Here is a 27423-nt window from a genome sequence, read left to right on the forward strand (position 1 = left end):
TTCCAAGTGTGGCCTTACTAATGTCTTGCACAACATCAGCAAGGCGTCCCAACTCCTGCATTCAATGTTCTGACCAATGAAACCAAGCATGTCGAATGCCTTCTTCGCCACCCTGTCCACCTGTGACTCCACTTTCAAGGAGCTATGAACCTGTACTTCTAGATCTCTTTGTTCTATAACACTCCCCAATACCCTAGCATCAACTGAGTAGATCCTGCCCTGATTCGATCAACCAAAATGCATCACCTCACATTTATCTAAATTAAACGCCATCGCCCCACTGCCCAATTGATCAAGATCCCATTGCAATCCTAGATAATCTTCTTCACTGTCCACTATGTCACCAATCTTGGTGTCATCTGCAAATTTACTAACCGTGCCTCCTAAGTTCTCATCCAAATGATTAATAAAAATAACAAATAACTGTGGACCCCAGCACTGAACCCTGAGGCACACCACTGGTTACAGGCCTCACTTTGTAAAACATCTCTCTACAACCATCATTTGTCTACTCACCCTGGATGCCATGAGATTTAACCTTATGCAACGAGATTTAACCTTATGCAACAACCTACCATGAGGTACCTTGTCAAAGGCCTTGCTAAAATTCATGTAGACAACGTTGACTGCACTGCTCTTATCTACCTTCTTGGTTACCCCTTCAAAAAACTCAATCAAATTCGTCAGACATGATTTTCCACTCAGAAAGCCATGATGGCTGTCCCTAATCAGTCCTTGCCTCTCTAAATGCTTGTAGATCCTGTCTCTCAGAATACCTTCTAACAACTTATCCACCACAGACGTTAGGCTCACCAATCTGTAGATCCCAGGCTTTTCCCTGCGGCCCTTCTTAAACAAAAGGCACAGCATTTGTTACCCTCCAATCTTCAGGAACCTCACCTATGGCTGTCGACGATTCAAATATCTCTGCTAGAGGACCCACAATTTCCTCCCTAGTCTCCCACAACATCTTGGGATACATCCCATCAGGTCCCGGGGATTTAGCTACCTTGATGTGGGATACATCCCATCAGGTCCCGGGGATTTAGCTACCTTGATGTGCTTTAAGACTTCCAGAACCTTCTCTGTAATATTTACACTCCTCAAGATATCACTATTTATTTCCTCAAGTTCCCTAACATTCATGCCTTTCTCAACAGTAAATAACAATGAGAAATCATTTAGTATCTCACCCATCTCTTGTGGATCCGCACATAGATGACCTTATAGATCCTTCAGAGGTCCTACTCACTCCCTTGTTACTCTTTTGCCCTTCATGTATTTGTAGAAGCTCTTTGGATTCTCCTTTGCCTTATCTGCCAAAGCAATCTCAATGTCCCCTTTTTGCCCTCCTGATTTCTCTCTTAACTCTACTCCGACAACTTCTATACTCTTCAAGGGATCCACTTGATCTCAGCTGCCTATGCATGTCATATGTCTCCTTTTTGACCAGGGCCTCAATATCCCGAGTCATCCAGGGTTCCCTACTTTTACCAGCCTTGCCTTTTTTAAGCACACTAGGGGCTGGTTTAGCACACTTGGCTAAATCGCTGGCTTTTAAAGCAGACCAAGCAGGCCAGCAGCACGGTTCAATTCCTTTATCTTGTGGTCATTAATTAATCCAGTCCCTGGGCTGGTTTAGCACAGGGCTAAAATCGCTGGCTTTGAAAACAGACTAAGGCAGGCCAGCAGCACGGTTCAATTCCCATACCAGCCTCCCCGAACAGGTGCCGGAATGTGGCGACTAGGGGCTTTTCACAGTAACTTCATTGAAGCCTACTTGTGGCAATAAGCGATTTTCATTTCATTTAAAAGGAATGTGCTTAACCTGAACCCTGGTTAACACACTTTTGAAAGCCTCCCACTTACCTGACAACAGACTCCCCCAATCAGCTTTTGAAAGTTTCTGTCTAATACCATCAAAGTTGGCCTTGCCCCAATTTAGAATTTTAATTTTTGGGCCAGACCTATCATTCTCCATAGCTATCCTAAAACTAATGGAATTATGGTCACTGGTCCCAAAGTGATCCCTCACTAACACTTCGGTTACCTGCCATTCCTTCCTTTCCAAGAGGAGGTCATGTTTTGCCCCCTCTCTAGTCAGGCCATCCACATACTGAATGAGAAATTCCTCCTGAATACACTCAACACATTTCCCTCCATCCAAGCCCCTAGTGCTATGGCTGTCCCAGTCAATGTTGGGAAAGTTAAAGTCCCCAACTATTACCACCCTATTTTTCTTGCAGCTATCTGTAATCTCCTCACATATTTGCTAATCAATTTCCGGCTGACTATTTGGGGCCCTGTAGTACAATCCTATCAAAGTGATCTTTCCCTTCTTATTTTTCAGTTCTACCCATATAGACTCAAGTGGGCGAAGCCCCCAGATATATCCCCTCAGTAATGCTGTGCTATTCTCCCTAATCATAAACGCAACTCCCCCTCCTCTCTTACCTCCTGTTCTACCTTTCCCATAGCATCTGGAGCCTGGAACATTGATCATCCAGTTCTGCCCCTCCCTTAACCATGTTTCAGTTATAGCTATCGTATTCCAGTCCAATCTACCCATTCATGTCCTGAGTGCATCTGTCTTGCCCGTCAGGCCTCTTGCATTGAAATAAATGCAATTTAACCAAGACTTTCCTTGCTCTCTGCCCTGCTTTCTCAGACCATCGGTCCGGGTCATGTTTTGTGCACTCTCCATGTGTTTTATTTCTCTTAGCCTTACTGGACCCATTCATTGAATTCTCCATAGTCTCTGTACACTGGCCCTTTTTGATTTTTGACTTTGCCTTTCACTTTTCCCCTCACTGTCTTTTTTTCTGTCCTCACTTTAATTCCCTCTGACCTCCTGCATCTGTTCCCATCCCCCTGCCACATTAGTTTAAACCCTCCCCAACAGAACTAGCAAACAGCAACAGCCTTAGGACATTAGTACCAGTACTGCCCAGGTGCAGACTGTCCGTTTGTACTGGTCCCACCTCCCCCAGAACCGGTTCTAATGTCCCAGGAATTTAAATCCCTCCCTCTTGCACCATCTTTCAAGCCATGTATTTATCTCATCTATCCTGACATTCCTACCCTGACTAGCAGGTGCAATCCTGAGATTACTACCTTTGAGGTCCTACATTTTAGTTTAAGCCCTAACTCCCTAAATTTAGCTTGTAGGATCTCATCACATTTTTTTACCTATATCCTTGGTGCCCATATGCACCACGACAGCTGGCTGCTCCCCCTCCCCCTCCAGAATGTCTTGCATCTGCTCCGAGACATCTTTGACACTTGCACCAGGGAGGCAACATACCATCCTGGAGTCTCGTTTGAGTCTGCAGAAACACCTGTCTATTCCCCTTACCATTTAGTCCCCTATCACTATAGCTCTGCCACTCTTTTTCCTGCCCTCCTGCACAGCAGACCCAGCCACGGTGCCATGAACCTGGCTGCTGCCACCTTCACCTGGTGAGCTATCTCCCCCAACAGTATCTAAAACTGTATATCTGTTTTGGAGGGAGATGACTGCATGGGATTCCTGCACTGCCTTCCTACTCTTCATCTGCCTGGTGGTTACCAATTTCCTATCTCCCTCAGTAATTTTTAACTGCGGTGTGACCAACTCATTGAAGGTGCTATCCACGACTTCCTCAGCATCACTCTAGAGTGAATCCATCCGCAGCTTCTGAGCCATCAAGCGGTCTAACAGGAGCTGCAGTTGGACACACTTCTTGCACGTGAAGACACACTTCTTGCACGTGAAGGAGCCAGAGACACCGGAAGAATCCCTGAATTCCCACATCGCACAAGAGGAACATGACACGGGTCTGGGATCTCCTGCCATGACTTAACCCTCAAGTAGAACAAGCATAAGTAGAACAACCCTCAAGCAGAACAAGTATAAGAAGCATATGTTTTCTGGAGGAGTTTAGAAAATGGAAGGTGTTCTCATCACATTATGAGAAGGCTCGACAGGCTAGATGTTGAGAGGACATCCATCTTGGCTGGAGCAATCTAGAACTAGGGGCTGGCATAATTTTAGAGCCAGGGATCAGCCATTTAGGACTGAGATAAGCAATAATTTCTTCACTCAAAGGGTTATGAATCTTTGGAAATCTACCCCAGAAGGTGGTGAATGCTCAATCGTCAAGTATATACAAGGCTAAGTATAATAGATTCTTAGACTCTGAAGGGAATCAAGGGGTATAGAGATTGAATGGAAATGTGAGTTTAGCTCAAAGATTATCCATTATCTCATTAAATGGCCCCAAGGGCTGTATGGCTTGCTCCTATTCCTCAAGTTCTTCAACATTCTACAACAAAACAAAGGGACAATTTCCAAACAGTTCTTACACGACTCATTCATTCAGCAAATAAAAATAAAAGTCAACATTTTTGCTGATTTTGCACAACTATCAATTGAATTCTAGATCAGCAATCCTGTACAAGCAAAATGAATAGGAATGAGAATGAGTTTAGTGCATTGGAATTCTATACAATGGGAAGTGAAAGGCACATTGCTATGCAGCAGGTTCAGCACACTGTTCCTTAACAGTGTGGACACAGGTTTGAATCTAGCTTTGTTTGCTGGGTAGAAGGCTGCTATTAGAAAGGAGATTGGACAATCTTAGCTTTGTCCTGGTGGATCTGTGTAGATAGCAAAATAACAAATAGCATTCAGTTATAATTGCTTATTTCACCAAGAATGCCTGACAGGTTGGCTGCCGAACACCATTAAATCAGATTGGGTTGCTAGATGATGCTCTAGATTTAGTGTGGAGAGAAATATTTACTCTATTTCTGATATATATGAACTGAAGTGGCGTTCTGGTGGCTTTGTTAAATTATATAATTATCATGCACAACACTTTCAACCAGAGTGTCCATTCTATTAGCCAATCTCAATCCTGGTGTCAGTGAGAAGTTACAGTTCTTTGCAACATACCTGTAGTATCGAGTGGAATGGAAAAAAGCACCAGCTCAAGTTTTCATTCTTGATTTTAATCTCCAACAACCCCAAAAGGAACAGGGTAGACTGACATCAACTTTGGAGCCATCGCACCCACCCCACCCCAAGTCACCACCAGCATTTGTAGTTAAATATTACATATAAACAAATAGTGGCCACTTGGGCATCATGCAAGTGTTAGACTGATGCATATTCGGATAGACCTTTGATCCAACTTTAATGCTTAATTCTGACATTATAGCAAAGTGAAATAGTGTTTCATCCTGCAGCGCCAACATCTTTTTCTCTAATATGCACACATTGTATTGTATATGTGTAAGTAACTCACCAGTGGGAAAAAATTGGTCCAGTGGAATTGTGTAATCAGGGAGAAGTTCAATCCACGGTAATTTTATGTTTTGTCAAAGTGAAAATGAAATGAAATGGAAATCGCTTATTGTCACAAGTAGGCTTCAAATGAAGTTACTGTGAAAAGCCCCTAGTCGCCACATTCCGGCGCCTGTGCGGGGAGGCTGTTACGGGAATCGAACCATGCTGCTGGCCTGCCTTGGTCTGCTTTCAAAGCCAGCGATTTAGCCCTGTGCTAAACAGCCCGTATTTATCTAACAATGTTGCCTGTATGAAACAATGCTGCCTGTATGTGCCATGATGTTAACCATTGAAAAGTTAATGGGCAGATATCTATGAGCACAATTTCACTGAATCACTTATCACATTTTTAGATTTGAAATCTAATAAAGCAGCTTCATCGGTCAAAATGGGAGATATATTTGCCAGTGCTAAAAAATGCTGGTGCCAGTTAAAACCTATTATAAAGGGAAAGATTAAAGGTGATTTTCACTGAAATTAATATGGCTAGCACAACAAATTTAGGCCCGAATTAAAGTAAGCAAAATACTGCAGATGCTGGAATCTTGCAAAAAGAACAGAATCTGAAAAAAACTCAGCAGGTCTGCCAGCATCAGGAGAAACAGAATTAACTTTTCAGGTCATGGACCATTCGTCGGAACTGAAAGGAGAGAGCGTTAGAGCAAAATAAACTGCAACAAAAGGTTGGAACTTTTAAGAACAAACGACAGATGGCCAGGTGAGAGAGGTCTTGCATTGAGGCAATTTATGTATGGAATATTTAAAAAAGAGAACGGGGTGGTTTAAGATGGAGGAAAAAGGTCAAAATCTAAAGTTGCTGAAATTTGCACCCGAGGCAGGTTGTTTTGCTGCCCGAATGCACGACTGTACTTGTCATAGAACTATTAAGAAAGTGAGATCAGGTAGTTTGCAGTCTATTGAAACATATGAATGCGTGTTTCTTTTTCCAGAGTATTTTGCTTTCGAGTAGCTGTCACCCAAACTAAAGAACTTGTGGCAGAACTGCGTATGGTGTAACAAATCCAAAAGTAAGATAAAGAAGAATAGAAAGATAATCAATGGATTATGTACAAAATTTAGATTCTATTACCACTGGAAGTTCAGGTTGTTGGTTTACAATCGCATAATTAAAATCAAGATTTTAAATGTAAAAATGCCTTTAATCCTATAAAGGCTGACCCGTTCAATCATAAATATGATTGAGAGCTTTGTCAACATCTGACGTAAATTACCAGTCCAAGCTTTTGAGACAGGCTGGAGTCTTGGAAATTAATGCAAACATTTATTTCAACATTTAACTGTTAAAATATATAATTTTAGAAGAATATTTTAAACATTATTTCAGTTACTGAAAATAAATAACAGACATGGTGATGTATAGGGCACTTCAAGGGCACTTTCCAAATCATAACATCTACAACCTCAAAAGGCAAGGGCAGACAGACATATGGAACCACCATCATCTACAAGTTTCACCCCCCAAGTCATACACCATCCTGACATGAAACCATAGTCCCATCTCAAACAAACATACAAATTAGGGGCAGGAGTAGGCCATTCGGATGTTCGGAAAAATCTATGTGGTCTCAACTTCACTTTCTTTCATATCCCTGGTAGACCTCGTTAGTCAAGAATCTATCTCCCTCTGCCTTGAAAATATTCAATGACCCTGCCTCCACCCCTCTCTGGGAAGAGTATTCCAAAGACACAATACCCTCAGAAAGAAATTAAACTGGAGATCCCTTATTTTGAACCCACAAGGCAAACCCACATCTTCTCAGCATTGACCCTGTCCCCTCAAAATCTTGTATGTTTCAATAAGATCACTCATTCTTCTAAATGGCAATGGATTCAAACCCAACTTGTCCAAACTATCCTCACAGGATGTTTTGAAAATTATTCATGGGACATGGGCGTTGCATTTATTTTTGTGACAATCGACTTTTAACTCCAGATTTTTATTGAATTCAAATTTCACTTCTGCAGTGGCGAGATTTGAACCTGGGTCCCCAGAGCATCACTCTGGGTCTCTGGTTTACTAGTCTAGTGATAATGCCACTATGCCACTGCCTCCCCCCTTTGTTCCAGGAATCAGTTAAGTGAACTTTCTCTGAACTACTTCTAATGCAACAATATTCTTTCTTAAATAAGGAGACCAAAACTGTACGCAGTACTCCAGATGTGGTCTCATCAATACCCTGTAGCAAGACATCCTTACTTTTATATTTCTCCTTCCAATAAATTACAACATCCCATTTATCTTCCTGATCACTTGCTATACCTGCATACTAACTTTGTGCTTCATGTAAGAGGGCACCCATATTCCACTGTACCTCAGAGTTTTCTCCCTATTTAAATAATGTTTAATTCTTCCTTCCAAACTGGACAAGCTCACGTTTTCCCCACATTATAGAACAAAGAACAGTACAGCACAGGAACAGGCCCTTCGGCCCGCCAAGCCTGCGCCGACCGTGCTGCCCGTCTAAACTAAAATCTTCTACACTTCCGGGGTCCGTATCCCTCTATTCCCATCCTATTCATGTATGTGTCAAGATGCCCCTTAAACGTCACTATCGTCCCTGCTTCCACCACCTCTTCCGGCAGCGAGTTCCAGGCACCCACTACCCTCTGTGTAAAAAAACTTGCCTCGTACATCTCCTCTAAACCGTGCCCCTCCTTCTGTCAAATTTTGCCCACTCACTTAACCTATCTATATCCCTTTGCTATGCCCTCTTCACAACTTACTTTCCTATCTCATCTTTGTGTCATCAGCAAATCTAGCAACCATACATTTGGTCCCATCATCCAAAAGTCATTCACACTGAATGCATGCAGTTCCCCCAGCACTGATCCCTTTAGCACTCCACTAATTACATCTTGCCAATCTCTTTATGCCTACTCTCTGTTTCCTGTTACTAAACAATTCTCTATTCCTGCTAATGTTGCCCCCACACCATGAGCTCTTATTTGTGAAGTGACTTTTAATGTGGCATCTTATTGAATGCCTTTTGGAAATCAAAATACACTCCATCCACAGGTTCCCCTTTACTCACATGTTTTACTTCCTCAAAGAACTTTAATATTCAAATGCAATTTTCCTTACACAAAATCAAATTGATTTGTCTGATTGCATTGCATTGAGATTTTCTAAGTTCACCGCGATAATAAATTGCAGAATTTTCCCCGTGACCAATGCTGAACCAAATAGTCTGTAGTTTTCTGCTTTCTGTTTCTCTTCTATCTTGAATGGAGGAGTTGGAACAAAGGAGCATAGGAATTAGGAGAAGTAGGCAATTCAGCCCTTCGAGCCTGCCCCTCCATTCAATCAGATCATGGATGAACTCTTCCTAGTCTTAAATCCACCTCCCTGCCTGTTCCCATATCGCTTTAACCTGTTATCAGAAATAAATCTATCTCCTTTGAAACCATTTTTTGATTCAGATTCCACCACACTATGGAGCAGTGGGTTCCACAAAGTCATCACCCCTCTGCGAGACGTAGTTCCTCCTCATCTCAATTTTAAATCTACTGCCTTTCAACCTAGATCTGTGACCTCCCAAACTAGATTGCCCCACATGGGAGAACATTTGGTCTACATTTACTTTATCAATCAATTTTAGTATTTTATATACCTCAATTAGATCCCCTACCATTCTTCTAATCCCCAGCAAGTACAAGCCCGAACTGTTTAATCTCTTCTCATACATCAACCCTTTCACCCCCAGAATCAATCTGGTGAACCTCCTCCCAATGCCACCGCATCTTCCTCAAATAAGGAGATTAAAACTGGACACAATACTCCAGATGTGGTCTCACTAACACCCCATACAATTGCAACAACACCTCTCTACTTTTATACTCCAGTCCTTTTGCAATAAATGCAAAAATTCCATTTACCTTTTTATTACATGCTGTACCTGCAAACTGGCTTTCTACGATTCTTAAAAAGACACCCCGATCCCTCTGCCCAGATGCATTTTAAATCTGCTTTCCACTTAGATAATATTTTGCCTTTTTATTTTTTCAGCCAAAATGGATAGCCTCACACCTAGCTACATTAAACTTCATTGTGCCAAACTTTGGCCCATTCTCCCAGCCTATCTATATCCATCTGTAAAATCTTTATTTCCTCTTCATTGTCTGCTTTCCCACCTATTTAAATATCTGCAAATTTTGCTCTGTTACACTCTGTACCTGCTTGCAGATCACTTATATCCCTGCTTGCAGATCATTTATACAGATTGTAAACAGTTGAGGTTTGAGGAACGATCCCGGAGGCACCCCACTAGTTACAGCTTGCAGCCAGAGAAGGACTCATTTATCCTGACCCTCTGCTTTCTGTCAGTCAGCCAACCCTCAATCCAATCTAGGACGCTACCCCCAATCCCCTACGATCTCACGTTCGGCATCAGTCTTTTATGCAGAACCTTGTCAAACGCCTTCTGGAAGTCTTGATATACCACATCCACAGATTCCTCATTATTCCCTTGCAGGTTACATCCTCAAAGAACTCAAGCAAGCTTGTCAAGCATGACTTACCCTTCATAAAACAATGATGTGGAGATGCCGGCGTTGGACTGGGGTGAGCACAGTAAGAAGTCTTACAACACCAGGTTAAAGTCCAACAGGTTTGTTTCGATGTCACTAGCTTTCGGAGCGCTGCTCCTTCATTCACCTGAGGAAGGAGCAGCGCTCCGAAAGCTAGTGACATTGAAACAAACCTGTTGGACTTTAACCTGGTGTTGTAAGACTTCTTACTGTTCATAAAACAACACTGACACTGGTGGATTGAGCTTTGTCTTTCCAAATGTTCAGTCATCTGCTCCTTAATGATTGATTCCAGCAAGCCACCAGAGGTCAAGCTAACCGATCCATAGTTTCCTACTATTTGCCTCTCTCCCTTTTTGAATAGGGACATCATATTAGCGTGTTTCCAATCCACTGGGACATTTCCAGAATTCAGGGAATTTTGAAATATCAGAACCAATGCAACCACTACCTCTCCTGCCACCTCCTTTAATAGCCTAGGGTGCAGGCCATCATTCCTATTTTCCAATCTGACGGGATTTGTCCGAAATCCAGGGAATTTTGAAAAATAATCAAAACTGCAATAGCTCAAGGTGGTGACTCACCGCCACCTTATCAGGGCAATAAATGATGGCCTTGCCAGTGATGCTCTTATCCCAAGATGAATTTACAAAAATAGTCATCAATAGTACAGACAACTACGGTGTCTCCTATTAAACAGCATGGTGGCACAGTCATTAGCACTGCTGCCACACAGCATCAGGGACCCGGGTTTAATTCCAGCCTCGAGTGACTGTGTATGGAGTTTGCACGCTCTCCCAATGTCTGCGTGGGTTTCCTCCGTGTGCTCCGGTTTCCTCCCACAGTCCAAAGGTGTGCAGGTTAGGCACATTGGCCATGATAAAAATTGCCCTCAAGTGTCCAGATGAGGTGGGAATAGGGTGGGGGATTGGGTAGGCTGCTCGTTCAGTAGGTTGGTGCAGACTCGATGGGAATGAATAGCCTCCTTGTGTACTGTAGGGATTCTATGATTATCTATGTTCGCAAAAGCCTTTTCGCTGCTGAATGATATATATCCACACGCATATAAATACATACAACCAAAACCTGTGACAACCAGGAAGTGAAGCAGATGGTACACGTATGAGGGCAAGATAAAGGCTCACATTACTCCAGCAAACAAACCCAAAAAAACACACAGGGTCATTGAACTCAATTCCAAAACACCCGCAAAAATACGCAAACGGCATAGCTTGACAAAATGTGACTGACGACAATTCGGTGATTAGAAACAGTACACCAACCGGCTCACCATAGCAACCTCCCAGCAATATCGCCCAAACGCACCGTCTCGTTTTGGCCGTGTACTTCCCTCATAAGGAGCAGGGACAGGTGCCACCTCTCCTCACACTTTCGTTGCGCCCCCAGCCGTTTGGCTGCCACCGCGGTGTGTGGGCCAGGTGAAACTCGCCAGAGGTCAATACCAAGGCAAAATACCCCGGGCGGGCGGCCTTGTCAAACAGCCCACGCCGTCTCCCCTCCCTCCGCCCTGGCAAAGCACCATTCCGGCACGCTTGGCATTCAAACGGGGGCGGGGGGACAAAACAGCACCAAAGGACTCAAGTGTTATTACCGGCGTTCAAAGAGGGCCAACTGGTCTCTGCGCCAGGGCGACAGCTTCGCCTCTGAATCTCTTGCCCACCACCACCGCCGCCGCCACCCCTCCTGTTGTTGTTGCTGCTCCTTGTCGCCGTCTCCTCCTCCTGCTCCACCGGTTCTACCCTCTTCACGTCGACCCCGCACGGACGGACACCGCCACCACGCGCACGCCGCTACCCCGCTTCCAATGACGTCGCGGGAGAACGCGGTGTACGTCATCGCGCAACAAAGCTCTGCGTCGCAGCCGTCAACCAGTGACGTCTGAAAGAGCCCAGAGCTTGGGAGAGGGGGAGGGAGGACGCCCATTCTCGCGATATCGGTGCCGGCCGGCGGTGCACGAGAATCTATCGCAGTGTGTGAGAGAGAGGGGGAAGAGGAGCGGCGACCGAGACAGTTTGCGCTCTCCATTCACCAAGAGGAATAGGTGGAAAAAAACACACACATAAAGACCGGTGCCGGAGAGGGAGATAAAGGCATCTTTGTCGGACGCCGGCCACCTTTAGGAGAGCAGAGGTGGTTGGGGGGGAGGTTGAAGGGACGGTCGGGACGGGTTGAAGTGTGGTCGAGTTTATCCGCAGTGTGCGCTCTTATCCCGGAGATGTCGGTGGTCGGCTTTGATGTTGGCTTCCAGAGCTGTTATGTGGCTGTGGCGAGGGGCGGCGGCATCGAGACGGCCGCCAACGAATACAGCGACAGGAGCACCCCGTGAGTATCAGCCCGAGAGCCCGGCACCGTGCTCGCTCTTTCTCTGTCTTTCTGCCGGGTGCAGTGAAGTGCCGGTTGCTTTGCGGCCTACTTTCCATCCGCCCCCCCCCCCCCCCCGGCCACGCGCGTGGCCGGCCAGGGGAGGAGGCTCTACTGACTTGACTGACTGACATCTTACTCATTGCTCCATGCATGCCCTTCGCCTTCTAGAATCTTCCTTCCAACTTCTCTCGGTCAATTGCGCCAATATTGTGTGATATTTTTAAAAGTTTCATTAGTGGTATCCGGCTTACAAAGCCCTGTTTGTATTTCAAATCAACACGTTGCGCCTCTTTCATTAATGCAAGTTTGAAAGTGAGTTGCACTGTGTTAAGATTATTACGAAATATATCACCAGGATTGACAATGTTCCCTAGGTGTTTTAGTTTGGGGAGGGGGGATGTTTTGTTTGGGGATTGGTGGCGAGTGGGATTTGGGTTCTAATCTCTTCCGCCCCCCCCCCCCCCCCCCCATCCACAAATGTTATTTTGCTTCAGTAATGTTTACAGTGGCTGTTAATCTCTCATTCTGATGTATTACTTATCTGTTTAATTACATTGTGTGTGCTGGGAAGTTAATGTCGCATGTAAGATTGATCATGATTTCAAGAACATTAAACAAATCCCACCTGATCTCTTTTCCCTCCCTCCCACGAAATGTCGTCACCCTAAAATGTGAGCTTGTATCTCCACAGTGGCTGCCTTGCCTGAGTGTTTCTGGCAATTATTTTATTTCTGATTTACAACATCCACAGTATTTTACTTGCCATCTTTCTCCGCTTAGCTTGCACCTTTCCCCCTCTCTTCCTGCCTTGCTTGGCACCCTTGCCCTCCCTCAAAGCATGTTGCAGTGAAGATGTGCAATCTTTTGTTGATCTAGTGCAGCATTTTGCTACTCCACTGAAACATTTCTAAATCAGTTTTTTCAACCTGCATCAGTGAAAAGTGATCAGTTTTCCTCTTGACTTTCACTCTTGCATGCTACACATCTGTCCCCATGCTAAGCCAGCCTCTGACATATTGCAGTAGTAGGTTAGAGAAACTGCAGCTCACTGCCTGTGTTAATTGACATGACATGAAGGTGTTAATCAATATTGTATTAGCCATTTTTTGTACAGTGTTTTAATCAGGTTTTGCTTATGCCATGTTAATTAGGTTGTTCCTCTGTTCTGCAGTCAATTCAAGTTTCGTAATTTACTTATATCATGTTTCAAAGATTTCCTTTTTTCTGATAATTTAATTTTATGGTTTAAATCTCTCATCATTGTTCTCTTGCCATGTTATAAGGTGCATTCAGTCTGCAGTGTCTGTGTCAGCTATTTCAAGAGCTGTCCAGCTTGGTAGACATTCCAGCTTCTTTCCCCATAACTCTTCAAATTAGCCCTCTTCTGGTATGTGAAAGGTCTTGAATCTGATTTCACCACCCTTTCAGGTATTGCATTTTAAATCTCAACAATTGTGTAGAGGAGAGGAAGAGAGAAATCTAGGATCTCTGGTAAGTGACCCACTTGCCAGAAGAAACATTTTTCTCCCTGCGTGCTCTATGCATCTTTTTGAAAACTGGGATAGTTAGAATTGCATACAACAGGTTTGATTACCTGCAGTTATAAATGCCTTGTTTTCAAACATTATCATTTGTGGTGGCATGGATTGGGCATGTGAGGACCTGGAGAATGGGTGGAGATATAACCCTGATTCTTCAGCATTTACTCTGCAAAACCAGCTAACCCAATATAAAATTCAAAACCAGCTAACCAATATAAAATGAGCAATCATGATATTCAGTCAATCAGATCTTGGAGAAAATTAGTCATGAAAACTTGAACTACATGACTTTTGAGATGGATATTTGTATACTGCAATACAAATTTCAGTGGGCTTTCCTCTTTTTGAAGGTGGATAATGACAGATTCTAATGAGATGCACTTGTACCATTTGTGGATAGCTTGTATCTGCTGTTGACCCACATAGGCATGACTGCAACATCAGGTACTTACACCTGGGTGACTGCTTCATCTGTAAAGTATTAACGGATTGTCATCTGGAATTTGACCTGCAGCTAACCATTTCCACAATAGAGGTGGTGGCGTTGTGGTAATGTCACTGGACTAACAATCCAGAAATCATGGGTAATGCTCTGGGGATCCAAGCTTGAATCCCACCATGGCAGATGGTTAAATTAGAATTAAATTTCTTTTAAAATCTGGAATTAAAAGTTTGATGATCACCATGAAACCTTTTTCAACTTGTTGTCAATCCCCATTTGGTTCACTCATGTTCATTAGGGAAGGGAATCTGCCATCCTTATCTGGTCTGGCCAACATGTAACTCCACATCCACAACAAATGTGGTTGGCTCAATGCCTTGTGAAATGGCTTAAAAGCCACCCAGTTTAAGGGATGGGCAATAAATGTTGTTGAGCCAGTGATACCCATATCCATTGAATAAAAAAGATGACACCAGCAATAAAGGCCACCATAATGCTTCAGACTCTATCCAAGCTAAGGCAGCCAATAACAGTCTGCAGGTACAACAAGTAGGTCACTGCTGTTTATTTCAAGGCACCTACTTCTGGGAAAATTGAAAATTTTCCTGCATCATTTGATTTCCCAAAGTTATTAATGGGTTTTTTTTTTTTGTTTATAAATTTAGAGTACCCAATTCTTTTTTCCAATTAAGGGGCAATTTAGCGTGGCCAATCCACCTACCTTGTACATCCTTTAAGGTTGTAAGGGTGAGACCCACGCAGTCACAGGGAGAATGTGCAAACTACATGGACAATGACCCGGGGCCGGGATCAAACCCAGGTCCTCAACGCCATGAGACAGCAGTGCTAGCCACCGTGCCGCCCCTCAAAGTTATTAATGTTGGCAGTGTGGCTACCCAGACCTCTACATACAACGTAGCAACCTTCATGAACTTGCATTCCGTCAATGTGCAGATTGTTCATGCACAGAAAAACACAGGAGCATGCAGCTGAATGCCGACTTCCCAGGTAGCAGTTATAATTTTCTTTTCAGATAATCTTCTGTCTGGGCTGTTTGAAAGAGAAAACAGAGCAGAAGAATGATTCCTCAAAGAACAAGGCTATGTTGGAACTTGGTTTGTGACACTATTATAATAGTCATAAACATGCATGCAGCCGACAGGAAAATTGAACATGTCTGTAACAGACAACCTAAAGGACCATATCAGATTTTGCACAGTTTGGTTCCATATTCCAATGCAGCCCACAAGGGTTTCCATGTTAGCTGCTGCACAACCTGACCAACCAAATGCGATAGAGAAGACCTGTAGGCACCCTGGAACATAACGAGACCCAGCCAATTTGACAGATGATATCTCTGCTGAAGCAACTTTGCATCGAGCCTCATTCCAATGGTGTCCAGGAATAGAATTTGCAAAGTGGTTTCATCACACTTACGGGCTGAAAGGTTTTATGGCCCTTTCCTGCCCTGGCTTGCTCTTGTCCTCCATGCCACCATAACCTGTTCGCAGAGAATTAATGTTCAGATGTCAAAATTTGAAGAGCATTCAGTGATGTCCCAAGTGCCACCCTGATTCCTACTATGGGTGAGATTTCACCGTCCAACTTTTTTATTGGAAGCTTGTTTTATGAAATCACCTTTAGAGATTGTAAACAATAATTTGACGTCTATGTCTTCATGCCCAAAGGAAGCAAATTTCCTTTAATCCCCACCAAGATCTCAGTTTAAGCATATAATTATGGCTGGCTGTAAATGGCTGTTCGGCTCAACTGTTCCTAATCTTTGCCAATGCAAAGCTTGTAATACATACAGCTGCACTCAAATGTCAAGTCAGGGGCATCTAGTCCAGTGTCCCAGAAGTGGGTTATACTGATTAATCATACATCTCTGCGATAGTTCCCAGTCCTTTAATATAAGGTGGCAATAAGATAAAATTACTGATTTTGTGAATGAACTAATCGTACAATTCTTTCCTTATACTTTTGAGCTGCCTTATATTTATCCATCTGCCATTCTGGCAATGATCCATCTGCCATTCCATAACTTGTCGCAACAAATGCACCAGACTTAATTTATTCATGGCAAGTTTTGCAACATTACTGGACATGTTCTCTTGTGAAGCAAAACTGAGATGCTGTTCTTGTTAACTAAAGTGTTTTTTGTTACTTAATAAAATGCAATATTTTTGCATCTTCCCTCTGAAGTAAGGGGAGAATGTAGGGATGGAAAGCCATGGTTGCTGAAGACAGATAGTCGATAATTCATATTTAACCGCATTGGGAATGTAGGTGATTGTTTTGACCCCTACCCAGTATCCTTTCCAAAGGAAACTTCTTTCTCCATAAAGCAGCCACACCAAATATTTTTTTCTCCAGAATGCCTGTGATTTTTTAAAAAATAAGTATGTTCATTACGATTTTACATTTTATAAAATAATTCAAGTTACAAAATAATACATTGCCAAAAGCAATGAATGGAAAAAGCAGAAATGGCTTAACCTACATAAACACAGCAAGGAACAGGAGAACATCATCACAACTGGCTTCATACCATCATTAGATAGAACTAGATACCCACATCAGCCCACCAGAGGGATAACCGGATAGGATTGTGAAAACATGACAAAATGGTGCGCTGCCTCTCTCACCGCACCCCACAAAGATCATAGGACATCAGAATAAACTTTCTACGCCATGATCAGGTGTGTACCAACATACATCCCCCTCTACACCAGCAGCACCAATGACCCAACACAGCCTTCTCTTTCCAGATCTATGGGGAGCTGTGTACGTACTGCACAACGCAACTAACCCCCAAACACCTGGCCTCCAGCTCACCCCAAAAAACCTGCACCCCTGTTGAGCTTGTATCTTTCCAACCCATCCAGAGCTACGTACCACAAGAGGATGATTATTCCAGTCCCAACCAAGAGAGTTGGGGGGGGGGGGGGGGGGGTTGCTCCTGCCCAAGAAAAAGAGGAATCATCACAGAAACTCTCCCCTCCAAACCACCAGGCCAGAGAATGTTATGGACCAACACAATGCTCATCCAGATGAAGAGAAGAGAGGTCCCAGAGAGCGAACACCCAGCCTAGTTCAAAGCAGCACTGTCGCAGAAAGATGAGCAGCCTTCCTCCTCAACAATCCAACCACCACAATAGCCCAGAAGAGGAACACCGAGAACCAAACAGAGGGAAGGGAAAACGGAACCTCAAGAAGGCACGGGGAACTGGGCTTGGCTGGAGTGCTCTTTCAGAAGGCCGGTGCAGATTTGATGGGCTGAATGGTCTCATTCTGCACTGTAGGGATTCTATTAATGATTCCACGGAGACCGAAGGAACCCAGTCCTTCCCAGTATACAAACTCCACCAAGGCCAAAGAAAGATGAAGACACTGATTCTTAATTCAAAGGATATAAAAATCCAAAAAATCCCAAAGCAGATTAGCTCTAACTGGGGGGCTATCCTCAATTTCAGTGAGGACTGAACTAACTGTAACAACCATATTCACCCTGTCCCAGTTCCACCCTCTTCATAAATGAGACGGGTTGTGGCAAAAAACACTTCCTTCCCCAACCATGAGGATTATAAGACACAATAACCAAAAGGAGTAAAACTGCACCAATCACATTTCCCATAATTGATTTAAAATGACCTGATTAACATGGGACAACAGGATTGGAATAAGCAGCAGCACAAGCCATCATGCTTGCATTGGGCCCACTCCTACAGAAAAACAGACCGCAATAAAGAGTCAACGAGATCTACAGGGAGCAACAATCAGGATTATCGAAGAACTGCAGAAGTGAGGGGCAAAGACATCTTCCATGTCGCACACTAAGGCAAATGAGTACTCTCGGGATCTCTCCCGGATTCCATCAATCAAAACACGAGCCGCCATGCCGTCTTTCGGTCGCCCAGACAATCCATAACCTGACCGGGGAGAATGACTGTACACGTTCGGCCACTTCCAACCTCTCGTGATGAGCATCAAGAACGGGATAATTTGGCGGCCAATTTTCAAACTCTACCTGGGATTCATCATCCATTTCTTGCTAGGGGCTAGGATGCTCCCCCCCCCCCAAAATCTCCCGAACCTGTCAGGATAAATTACGCACCATGCAGCGAGATGTTGACAAGAAGCATGCCAGTGATTTTAAACATCCTTTGTACGGTATTTCATAATGCTCACTACTACCTCCATGTCAGTTCTTTATTCCTCATTTTGGACTCTGATTCTGGAACTTATGCATTCTCAATATCTTTCTTTTCTCCTGTTTTTTTAAAATAAAAGCAGAAGTCTCCTGGTACCTTTTTTACATTAGTGGTTAGATTGTTGGACAAAATGATCTCATTTGGATTTGTGCTTGACGATCCTCAACTAGGAAAAGGGTTTTAATGAGGAATGCATTTTTAAGTATTCTTGGGTTATGTAGTAAGGGAGTATTAATGAAAATTAGGAAGATAATGGTTGGAATCATCAGTCTTAGTCTGAAGGGGGAAAAAGTGCCATTATTTTACTTTTTTTTTACAGAAAATCTTGTATAAGCAGAGATTTAAGAGATTTAGGGGCAGCACGGTAGCACAAGTGATTAGCACTGTGGCTTCACAGCGCCAGGGTCCCAGGTTCGATTCCCCGCTGGGTCACTGTCTGTGCGGAGTTTGCACGTTCTCCCCGTGTCCGCGTGGGTTTCCTCCGGGCGCTCCGGTTTCCTCCCACAGTCCAAAGACGTGCAGGTTAGGTGGATTGGCCATGCTAAATTACCCGTAGTGTCCATAAGGGTTGGGAGGGGTTATTGGGTTGCGGGATAAGGTGGAAGTGAGGGATTAATGTGGGTCGGTGCAGACTCGATGGGCCGAATGGCCTCCTTCTGCACTGTATGTTCTATGTAACTATGTATATTAATTCTGTTACATAGATATATGCTGAATTAAGCATCAATTGGGTACTATACTTTAAGCAAGTGCACCAAATTGACTGGGTATTCCCTCCCTGACAGATTTATCTAGGATAAATGCCAATGTAAATTTTGGTGGCTACTTCATGACATTTTTGTACATAATATGGGGGTTTTCTCTGACATCCATGTTCAGTGGCACAGGGTATGAATTTTGTATGATCTAACTGTATTAGCAGCTGACAGAGCAGAAAACAACATAGGGACATAAGACTTAGGAGTACGAGTAGACCATTCAGCCCTTTAAGCCTTCTCTGCCAATCAATAAGATCATGACTAATCTGCTTGTGGCCTTGTGTTTTCTTGCCTGCCCCCCCCATAACCCTTGCTCCCATGTAGATCAAAATTGATCAAACCCCGCCTTGAATAAATTCGCACAGATCCACTGCTTTCTGGGGAAGAGAATTCCACAGCCTAACCACCCTCGGGAAAAATGTTTTCCTCATCTGTCTTTAAGAGGAAACCCAATTAATTATTTTTCCAATTAAGCGGCCAAATCCACCTGCCCTTCACATCTTTGGGTTGTGGGGGTGAGACATGGGGAGAATCATAGAATCTCTACAGTGCAGAAGGAGGCCATTCGTCCCATCGAGACCAGACTTGACCCTATCCCCCTAACCTTTTGGACACGAGGGGCAATTTAGCATGGCCAATCACCTAATCTGCACATTTTTGGACAGTGGGTGAAAACCCATGCAGACGGAGAAAGTGCAAACTCCACACAGTCACCCAAGGCCGGAATTGAATCAGGGTCCCTGGCGCTGTGAGGCAGCAGTGCCATGCAAACTCCACACAGGCAGTGACCCGGGGCCGGGATCGAACACGGTCCTTGGCACCGTGAGGCAGCAGTTCTAACCACTGTGCCTCCGTGCTGCCCTGAAACCTCATATTTTTAAACTGTCTTCTCGATCTAGTCTCTCCAACAACAGGAAACGTCAAACAAAAACATTTCTACCCAGTTGAACTCTATGCATATGTCAGAAGAGAGAATTACTTGTTTCTCTATTTATAAGGGAGGACATATCGAACCATAGAATTCCTAAAATGCAGGAGGGGGTTATTCAGCCCATTGGGTCTACACCGACACTCAAAGAGTACCCTAACTAGGCCCACTCCATCCCCGTAACCCCATCTAACCTGCACATCCCTCAACAAAGGGCAATTTAGCATGGCTAGTCCACCTAACTTGCTGTTCATTGGGCTGTGGGAGGAAACAGGAGTACCCGGAGGGAACCAGTGCAGTCACGAGAAGTCACCCAAGGCCAGAATTGAACCCGGATCTATGGCGCTGTGATGCAGCAGTGCTAACCACTGTGCCACAATCCCATGCAACCTCCAGCAGAGGGCAGTAGAGCAGAGCTGCTGATTGGCTGTTGCGGGGGAAATGTGCATACATCCGTTGTGCTCACCCTAACTTGAAGGTGGTTTGTGGAGGAGCTGTTGTCAAGTGACACTTCAACCCGAAACACTTCTTCAGTGTTTCCCTACCCCATCTAACCAAAAGAAAACAACCGCTGTAAAGATCAAGAGGAAGGCTCGAGGGCAGGTAGAAGTAGAAAGAAGTTGAACCGTGACGTCACAGCCTGGAGGTAAGGGATTGGCAGGTGACTGGTAAGTAGTTTTACTTTTCTTTTCCCTCCGGTGTTATTGTGCGGGGTGCAGAGGTTGCTGAGTGAGTGCTTGCTGAGAAGGGGTGTGAATAACAGGTAAGCTCTTTTTTTTTTTATCTAGAGGGGATGGAAGGGAAGGTAGTGCAATGTTCTCTGCAGAATGTTTGAGGTGAGGGACGCCATCAATGTCCCTGCTGATTTCATCTGTGGGAAGTGCACCCATCTCCAGCTCCTCAGAAACCGTGTTAGGGAACTGGAGCTGGATGAACTTCGGATCATTTGGGAGGCAGAGGTGGTCATAGATAGAAGTCTCAGGGATGTAGTTACTCCGAAGAATAAAGATAGATGGGTGATGGTGAGAGGGGCTGGGAGGAAGCAGTCCGTACAGGGACTAAAGGGAATAGATAGGATAGATGCGGGCAGGTTGTTTCCACTGGCGGGTGAAAGCAGAACTAGGGGGCATAGCCTCAAAATAAGGGGAAGTAGATTTAGGACTGAGTTTAGGAGGAACTTCTTCACCCAAAGGGGTGTGAATCTATGGAATTCCTTGCCCAGTGAAGCAGTAGAGGCTCCTTCATTAAATGTTTTTAAGATAAAGATAGATAGTTTTTTGAAGAATAAAGGGATTCAGGGTTATGGTGTTCGGGCCCGGAAAGTGGAGCTGAGTCCACAAAAGATCAGCCATGATCTCATTGAATGGCGGAGCAGGCTCGAGGGGCCAGATGGCCTACTCCTGCTCATAGTTCTTATGTTCTTACAGGGATCCCTTGTGGTTGTTCCCCTTAGTCACAAGTATACCGCTTTGGATACTGTTGGGGCGACGACTTACCAGGGGAAAGCCATGGGATACAGGTCTCTGGCACAGAGTCTGTCCCTGTTGCTCAGAAGGGAAGGGGGGAGAGGAGTAGAGCATTAGTCATTGGAGACTCCATAGTTAGGGGGATAGATAGGAGATTCTGTGGGAACGAGAGGGACTCGCGGTTGATGTGTTGCCTCCCAGGTGCCAGGGTGCATGATGTCTCGTATCGTGTTTTCGGGATCCTTAAGGGGGAGGGGGAGCAGCCCCAAGTCGTGGTCCACATAGGTACCAACGACATAGGTAGGGAAAGGGATAGGGATGTAAGGCAGGAATTCAGGGAGTTAGGGTGGAAACTTAGATCTAGGACAAACAGAAAACTTAGATCTAGGACAAACAGAGTTATTATCTCTGGGTTGTTACCCGTGCCACATGATAGCGAGATGAGGAATAGGGAGAGAGAGGAGTTGAACACGTGGCTACAGGGATGGTGCAGGAGGGAGGGTTTCAGAGTTTTGGATAATTGGGGCTCATTCTGGGGTCAGTGGGACCTCTACAAACGGGATGGTCTACACCTGGACCAGAGGGGTACCAATATCCTGGGGGGGGGGGGGGAATTTGCTAATGCTCTCTGGGACGGTTTAAGCGAGTTCAGCAGGGGCTTGGGAACCTGAATTGTAGCTCCAGTATACAGGAGGTTGAGAGTAGTGAGGTCTTGAGTAAGGTTTCAAAGTTGCAGGAGTGTACCGGCAGGCAGGAAGGTGGTTTAAAGTGTGTCTTCTTCAATGCCAGGAGCATCCGGAATAAGGTGGGTGAACTTGCGGCATGGGTTAGTACCTGGGACTTCGATGTTGTGGCCATTTTGGTGGCATGGATAGAGCAGGGACAGGAATGGTTGTTGCAGGTGCCGGGGTTTAGATATTTCAGTAAGCTCAGGGAAGATGGCAAAAGAGGGGGAGGGGTGGTATTGTTAGTCAAGGACAGTATTACGGTGGCAGAAAGGATGTTTGATGAGGACTCGTCTACTGAGGTAGTATGAGCTCCAGTTAGAAACGGGAAAGGAGAGGTCACCCTCTTAGGGGTTTTCTATAGGCCTCCAAAAAGTTCCAGAGATGTAGAGGAAAGGATTGCAAAGATGATTCTGGATAGGAGCGAAAGCAACAGGGTAGTTGTTATGAGGGACTTTAACGTCCCAAATATTGACTGGGAACGCTATAGTTTGAGTACTTTAGATGGGTCCGTTTTTGTCCAATGTGTGCAGGAGGGTTTCCTGACACAGTATGTAGATAGACCAACGAGAGGCGAGGCCATATTGGATTTGGTACTGGGTAATGAACCAGGACAGGTGTTAGATTTGGAGGTAGGTGAGCACTTTGGTGATAGTGACCACAATTCGATTGCGTTTACTTTAGTGATGGAAAGGGATAGGTATATACCGCAGGACAAGAGTTATATCTGGGGGAAAGGCAATTATGATGCGATGAGGCAAGACTTAGGATGCATTGGATGGAGAGGAAAACTGCAGTGGATGGGCACAATGGAAATGTGGAGCTTGTTCAAGGAACAGCTACTGCGTGTCCTTGATGAGTATGTACCTGTCAGGCAGGGTGGAAGTGGTCGAGCAAGGGAACCGTGGTTTACTAAAGCAGTCGAAACACTTGTCAAAAGGAAGAAGGAGGCTTATGTAAAGATGAGACATGAAGGTTCAGTTAGGGCGCTCGGGAGTTACAAGTTAGCTAGGAAGGACCTAAAGAGAGAGCTAAGAAGAGCCAGGAGGGGACATGAGAAGTCTTTGGCAGGTAGGATCAAGGATAACCCTAAAACTTTCTATAGTTATGTCAGGAATAAACGAATGACTAGGGTAAGAGTAGGGCCAGTCAAGGACAGTAGTGGGAAGTTGTGCTTGGAGTCCGAGGAGATAGGAGAGGTGCTAAATGAATATTTTTCGTCCGTATTCACACAGGAAAAAGACAATGTTGTCGAGGAGAATACTGAGATTCAGGCGACTAGACTAGAAGGGCTTGAGGTTCATAAGGAGGAGGTGTTAGCAATTCTGGAAAGTGTGAAAATAGATAAGTCCCCTTGGCTGGATGGGATTTATCCTAGGATTCTCTGGGAAGCTAGGGAGGAGATTGCTGAGCCTTTGGCTTTGATCTTTAAGTCATCTTTGTCTACAGGAATAGTGCCAGAAGACTGGAGGATAGCAAATGTTGTCCCCTTGTTCAAGAAGGGGAGTAGAGACAACCCTGGTAACTATAGACCCGTGAGCCTTACTTCTGTTGTGGGCAAAATCTTGGAAAGGTTTATAAGAGACCGGATGTATAATCATCTGGAAAGGAATGCTCTGGTTTCCTCCCACCGTCCAAAGATGTGCAAGTTAGGTGGATTGGCCATGCTAAATTGCCCTTTGTGTCCAAAACAGGTTAGATGGGGTTACGGGGGTAGGGTGCTCATTCCAAGTTTTGGTGCAGACTCAATGGGCCAAATGGCCTCCGTCTGCACTGTAAATTCCATGGTTGTCATTGTCTTTGGGTTCTTGACCCTTACAGAAAAGAAATAGTTCATAATATAAAGGAGTAGAATTAGGCCATTTGAGTCTGCTCCCCATTTGATCATGGCTGGCCTCATCCTGGCCTGAATGCCACCATCCTGCCCATTCTCCATAACCCTTCAACCCATTATCAATTAAAAATCTGGGTAACTCCTTAAATTTACTCATTGTCCTACCATCCATCACACTCTGGGTTAGCAAATTCACAGATTCAGACCCCTTTGGAAGAAATAGTTTCTCCTCAACTCTGTTTTAAATTTGCTACCCCTTTTATCCAAAGACTGAGCCCTCGTTCTGGAATGCCCCACAAGTGGAAGCATCTTCTTCATGTCTATTTTATCCATACTTTTTATCATCTTGTATACCTCAATTTGATGCCCCCTCATTCTTCTAAACTCTAGAGAGTATAGGCCTAAACTGTTCAATCTCTCTTCTTACGACAAGCGTCTCATCTCTGGAATCAATCTAGTGAACCTCCTCTGAACTGCCTCCAATGCCACTACATGTTTCCTCAAATAAGGGGACCAAAACTGTGCACAATACTCCAGGTGTGGTCTCACCAATGCCTTGTATAATTGCAACAACACTTCCTTACTTTTAAACTCTAGTCCTTTAGCTGTAAATGCCAACATTCCATTCACTTTTTTTATTATCTGCTATCACTGCATGCCTGTTTTCTATGACTCATGAACGAGGACCCCCAGATCCCTCTGCAACAGAGCACCCCAAAGTCTCTCCCCATTTAGATAATAAGTTGCCTTCCCATTTCTCTGATTAAAATGTATTTCTCTTCATCTTCTGTGTCCAGACATTGCATGATTTTGAACATCTCTCGATCTTCGCTTCCCAAGGAGTGATTCTCAAATATGTCCAAATCTTTTTCACTCTCTAAAATCCTCCTTAAAGAACAGTTCTCAGCATTGGACACCGTACTCCATTTTGAGGCTAAATGAGTGCTTTATAAATGTTTATTATAATTTCCTTGGCTTTTGTACTCTATGCCTCTTCATCAAGCCTAGGATCCTGAAAGCCTTTTTAATCATTTTCTCAACCTGCTCTGCCACCACAACGACCCTTTGCACGTATACCCGATGTCTCTGTGCTACTGCACCTCTTTCAGAATTGTATCCTTTATTTTGTATTGCCCGGATCCGGTTTGTTTTTCCTCCCAGACAATGTTAATATTGATCCCTGTTATGTTCCTGCAGTCGGAAAACAACACTTCACAACTTCTCCATTTCCTGTCACTCAACTGACATCTTTCCCATCCTTCATTGTCCCTTTTCTTTCATGAATTCTGACTTTGCTGACAAATCTATTACATGATAATATATCAAACTTCTTTTGGAAGGCCTAATCACTCTCATTGCCCTCTGTTATCTGATCAAAAATTTAAATCCAGTTATTTGACCATGATTTGGCCAGTAAAACCAACTCATTCTAGCTTTCATTAATTCATCTATGTTTGTCCAAATGACTGTTACATATTACTGTATTTCAAAGTTTGCCCACTGTCAAGAGTAAACTGATTGCCTTTGAGTGCTAGTCTTACCCTTGTATCTCTTTTTTTGAACAAGCTAATAACATTTATAATTTACGGTCCTCTAGATATGACCAGTGCATCTGCAGTTATCACTCTTGCAATTGTCTATCTGATCTAATTTTGGTGACTATCAAAATACCTCCTATTTCCAAATGTTAGCCCAACCAGTGTCTTAACTACTTATCTTTCATTGATTTTGGTAACTCATCGTCCTTGGTAAAGAAAGAAGAGGAGTACTCTTTACTGCCCTGACCATGCCTTCTGCCTCTGAGTAAATCTCTTTTGTCCCAAATTGATCCCACTCCTTTTACCACCATCTTGTTATGATTAATATGCTTTGGGAAACTTTTGTATTCCCTTTTGTTACCTTGTCTCTTCTACTTTTTTTCTCTTTTCTAAGTTCAGTTTCATCAGAATTAGTTTAATTTGCACAGATGCTGCTAGGCCTGCTGAATATTTTTAGCACTTTGTTTTTATTATATTTTTTGTTTTTATTTATTATATCTGGTATTAGAGTTAGGCTTCAAAAGAAGTTTGCTTGATGTTCAATTGATTCTCAATTTCTAGTCTACAGTCATTGTACAAATTATTTGCTTCCAGGTGGACCCTTAATGTTGACCCTTTATCTGAGAGTTAAAGTAACACCTTGCAGTTACAACAGTGCAAGAAATACTTTCAAGGTCACAAATCACTGCAAAAGATTGATTTAGATTGATTGGCCAGTGTCCAAAACACACCACAATGGACTTTTGTTACCCACTGTACTTGTCTGGCAAGTAGGTTCAGTGCAGATAATTCTTGATGTGGAGTTTTTAATGTAATTGGGAATGTTAATCATAATGCTTTATTTTGGACAAGGTTTTCTCTCAAAATACCACCATAATTTTCTTTCCCTCATTTTTATTTGAAATCAGCCCTACCTATTTTCATCACTCGCTTGCAAGCTAAGTCCTTCATCTTGTATTTCGAACCATATGATGCTATAGTGTATTTGTGCAAGTCCAAAATTTTTATCCATCGTTCATTTTGCTTCAGGCATCTCTTCCTGGAAAAATGATATCACTGCAGTAATGCTGTGGTGATAAATTTGCTGAGAAGTTTTATCATGGTGCAACTGCTTACAATTAGCTACAAAGTCTTCAAAACAGGAATGTAGTTCATGAAAGAAAAAGGCAGCAATATGCATTGTAACTTTTGCTCTTTCCAGCACCATTACATGTGGTTCAGGACATACAACGGTTTTTGTGACATTTCTTTTAAATAAATACCAATATAAATAAAAAGTTGAAGTTTTTGTAAAGGCTTCTCTTACTAACTTTTCAAATCTGATTGCATCTGCCACTGTAATACAGTCTGATCCATATTTGGAGCCCAGCTGAAGATGGCCGAAGTAGGATTAACCATCTGCTAATTTGAGGAATATTGTCGATCTCTGCTGGTCATGACTAACATTACTATTATTATTGTTATCAATTCTGTACAAGGTCATGGTCTGGGTTGGCTGTTTTTGGCAGGGATATTAACTCGCAGTTGTAAGTCAGCATTGTGCACTGATGGAATCGGCGCAGGCTACCTATAGGTGCTGGCACTTGAAGCACCATATTATACACAGAAATGAAAATTAAACACTGAACCATAATTTACTGAACTGTCATTCAACAAATTGTAGTGAAAGCATATTTTTTTTATTTTGACTTGAAAATTGGAATTCACAGAATCAC

At 43.7% G+C, this 27423-nt stretch overlaps 2 protein-coding genes across 4 annotated transcripts in view; one reads left to right on the forward strand and one right to left on the reverse strand.

Moving 5' to 3' along the window:
- rnf14 (ring finger protein 14) overlaps positions 1 to 11704 on the reverse strand; it is a 31312-nt gene extending 19608 nt beyond the window's left edge. For 2 of the 3 annotated variants that reach the window (XM_072512541.1, XM_072512537.1), the window contains exon 1: positions 11490 to 11704. The gene's annotated coding sequence lies outside the window, so the exon portion shown is untranslated. Of the gene's footprint in view, positions 1 to 11168; positions 11443 to 11489 lie in introns of those variants that run through there. The other variant, XM_072512538.1, reaches the window with a different exon arrangement.
- A 124-nt stretch (positions 11705 to 11828) lies between these two features.
- LOC140427065 (heat shock 70 kDa protein 4-like) overlaps positions 11829 to 27423 on the forward strand; it is a 99655-nt gene continuing 84060 nt past the window's right edge. The window contains exon 1 of the mRNA XM_072512535.1: positions 11829 to 12220. Coding sequence (XP_072368636.1) covers positions 12114 to 12220 — 107 coding nt within the window. The 5' untranslated portion in view covers positions 11829 to 12113. The remainder of the gene's footprint in view (positions 12221 to 27423) is intronic.

This window comes from Scyliorhinus torazame, chromosome 7, assembly GCF_047496885.1.
Source record: "Scyliorhinus torazame isolate Kashiwa2021f chromosome 7, sScyTor2.1, whole genome shotgun sequence".
Classification (NCBI taxonomy): Eukaryota; Metazoa; Chordata; class Chondrichthyes; order Carcharhiniformes; family Scyliorhinidae; genus Scyliorhinus; species Scyliorhinus torazame.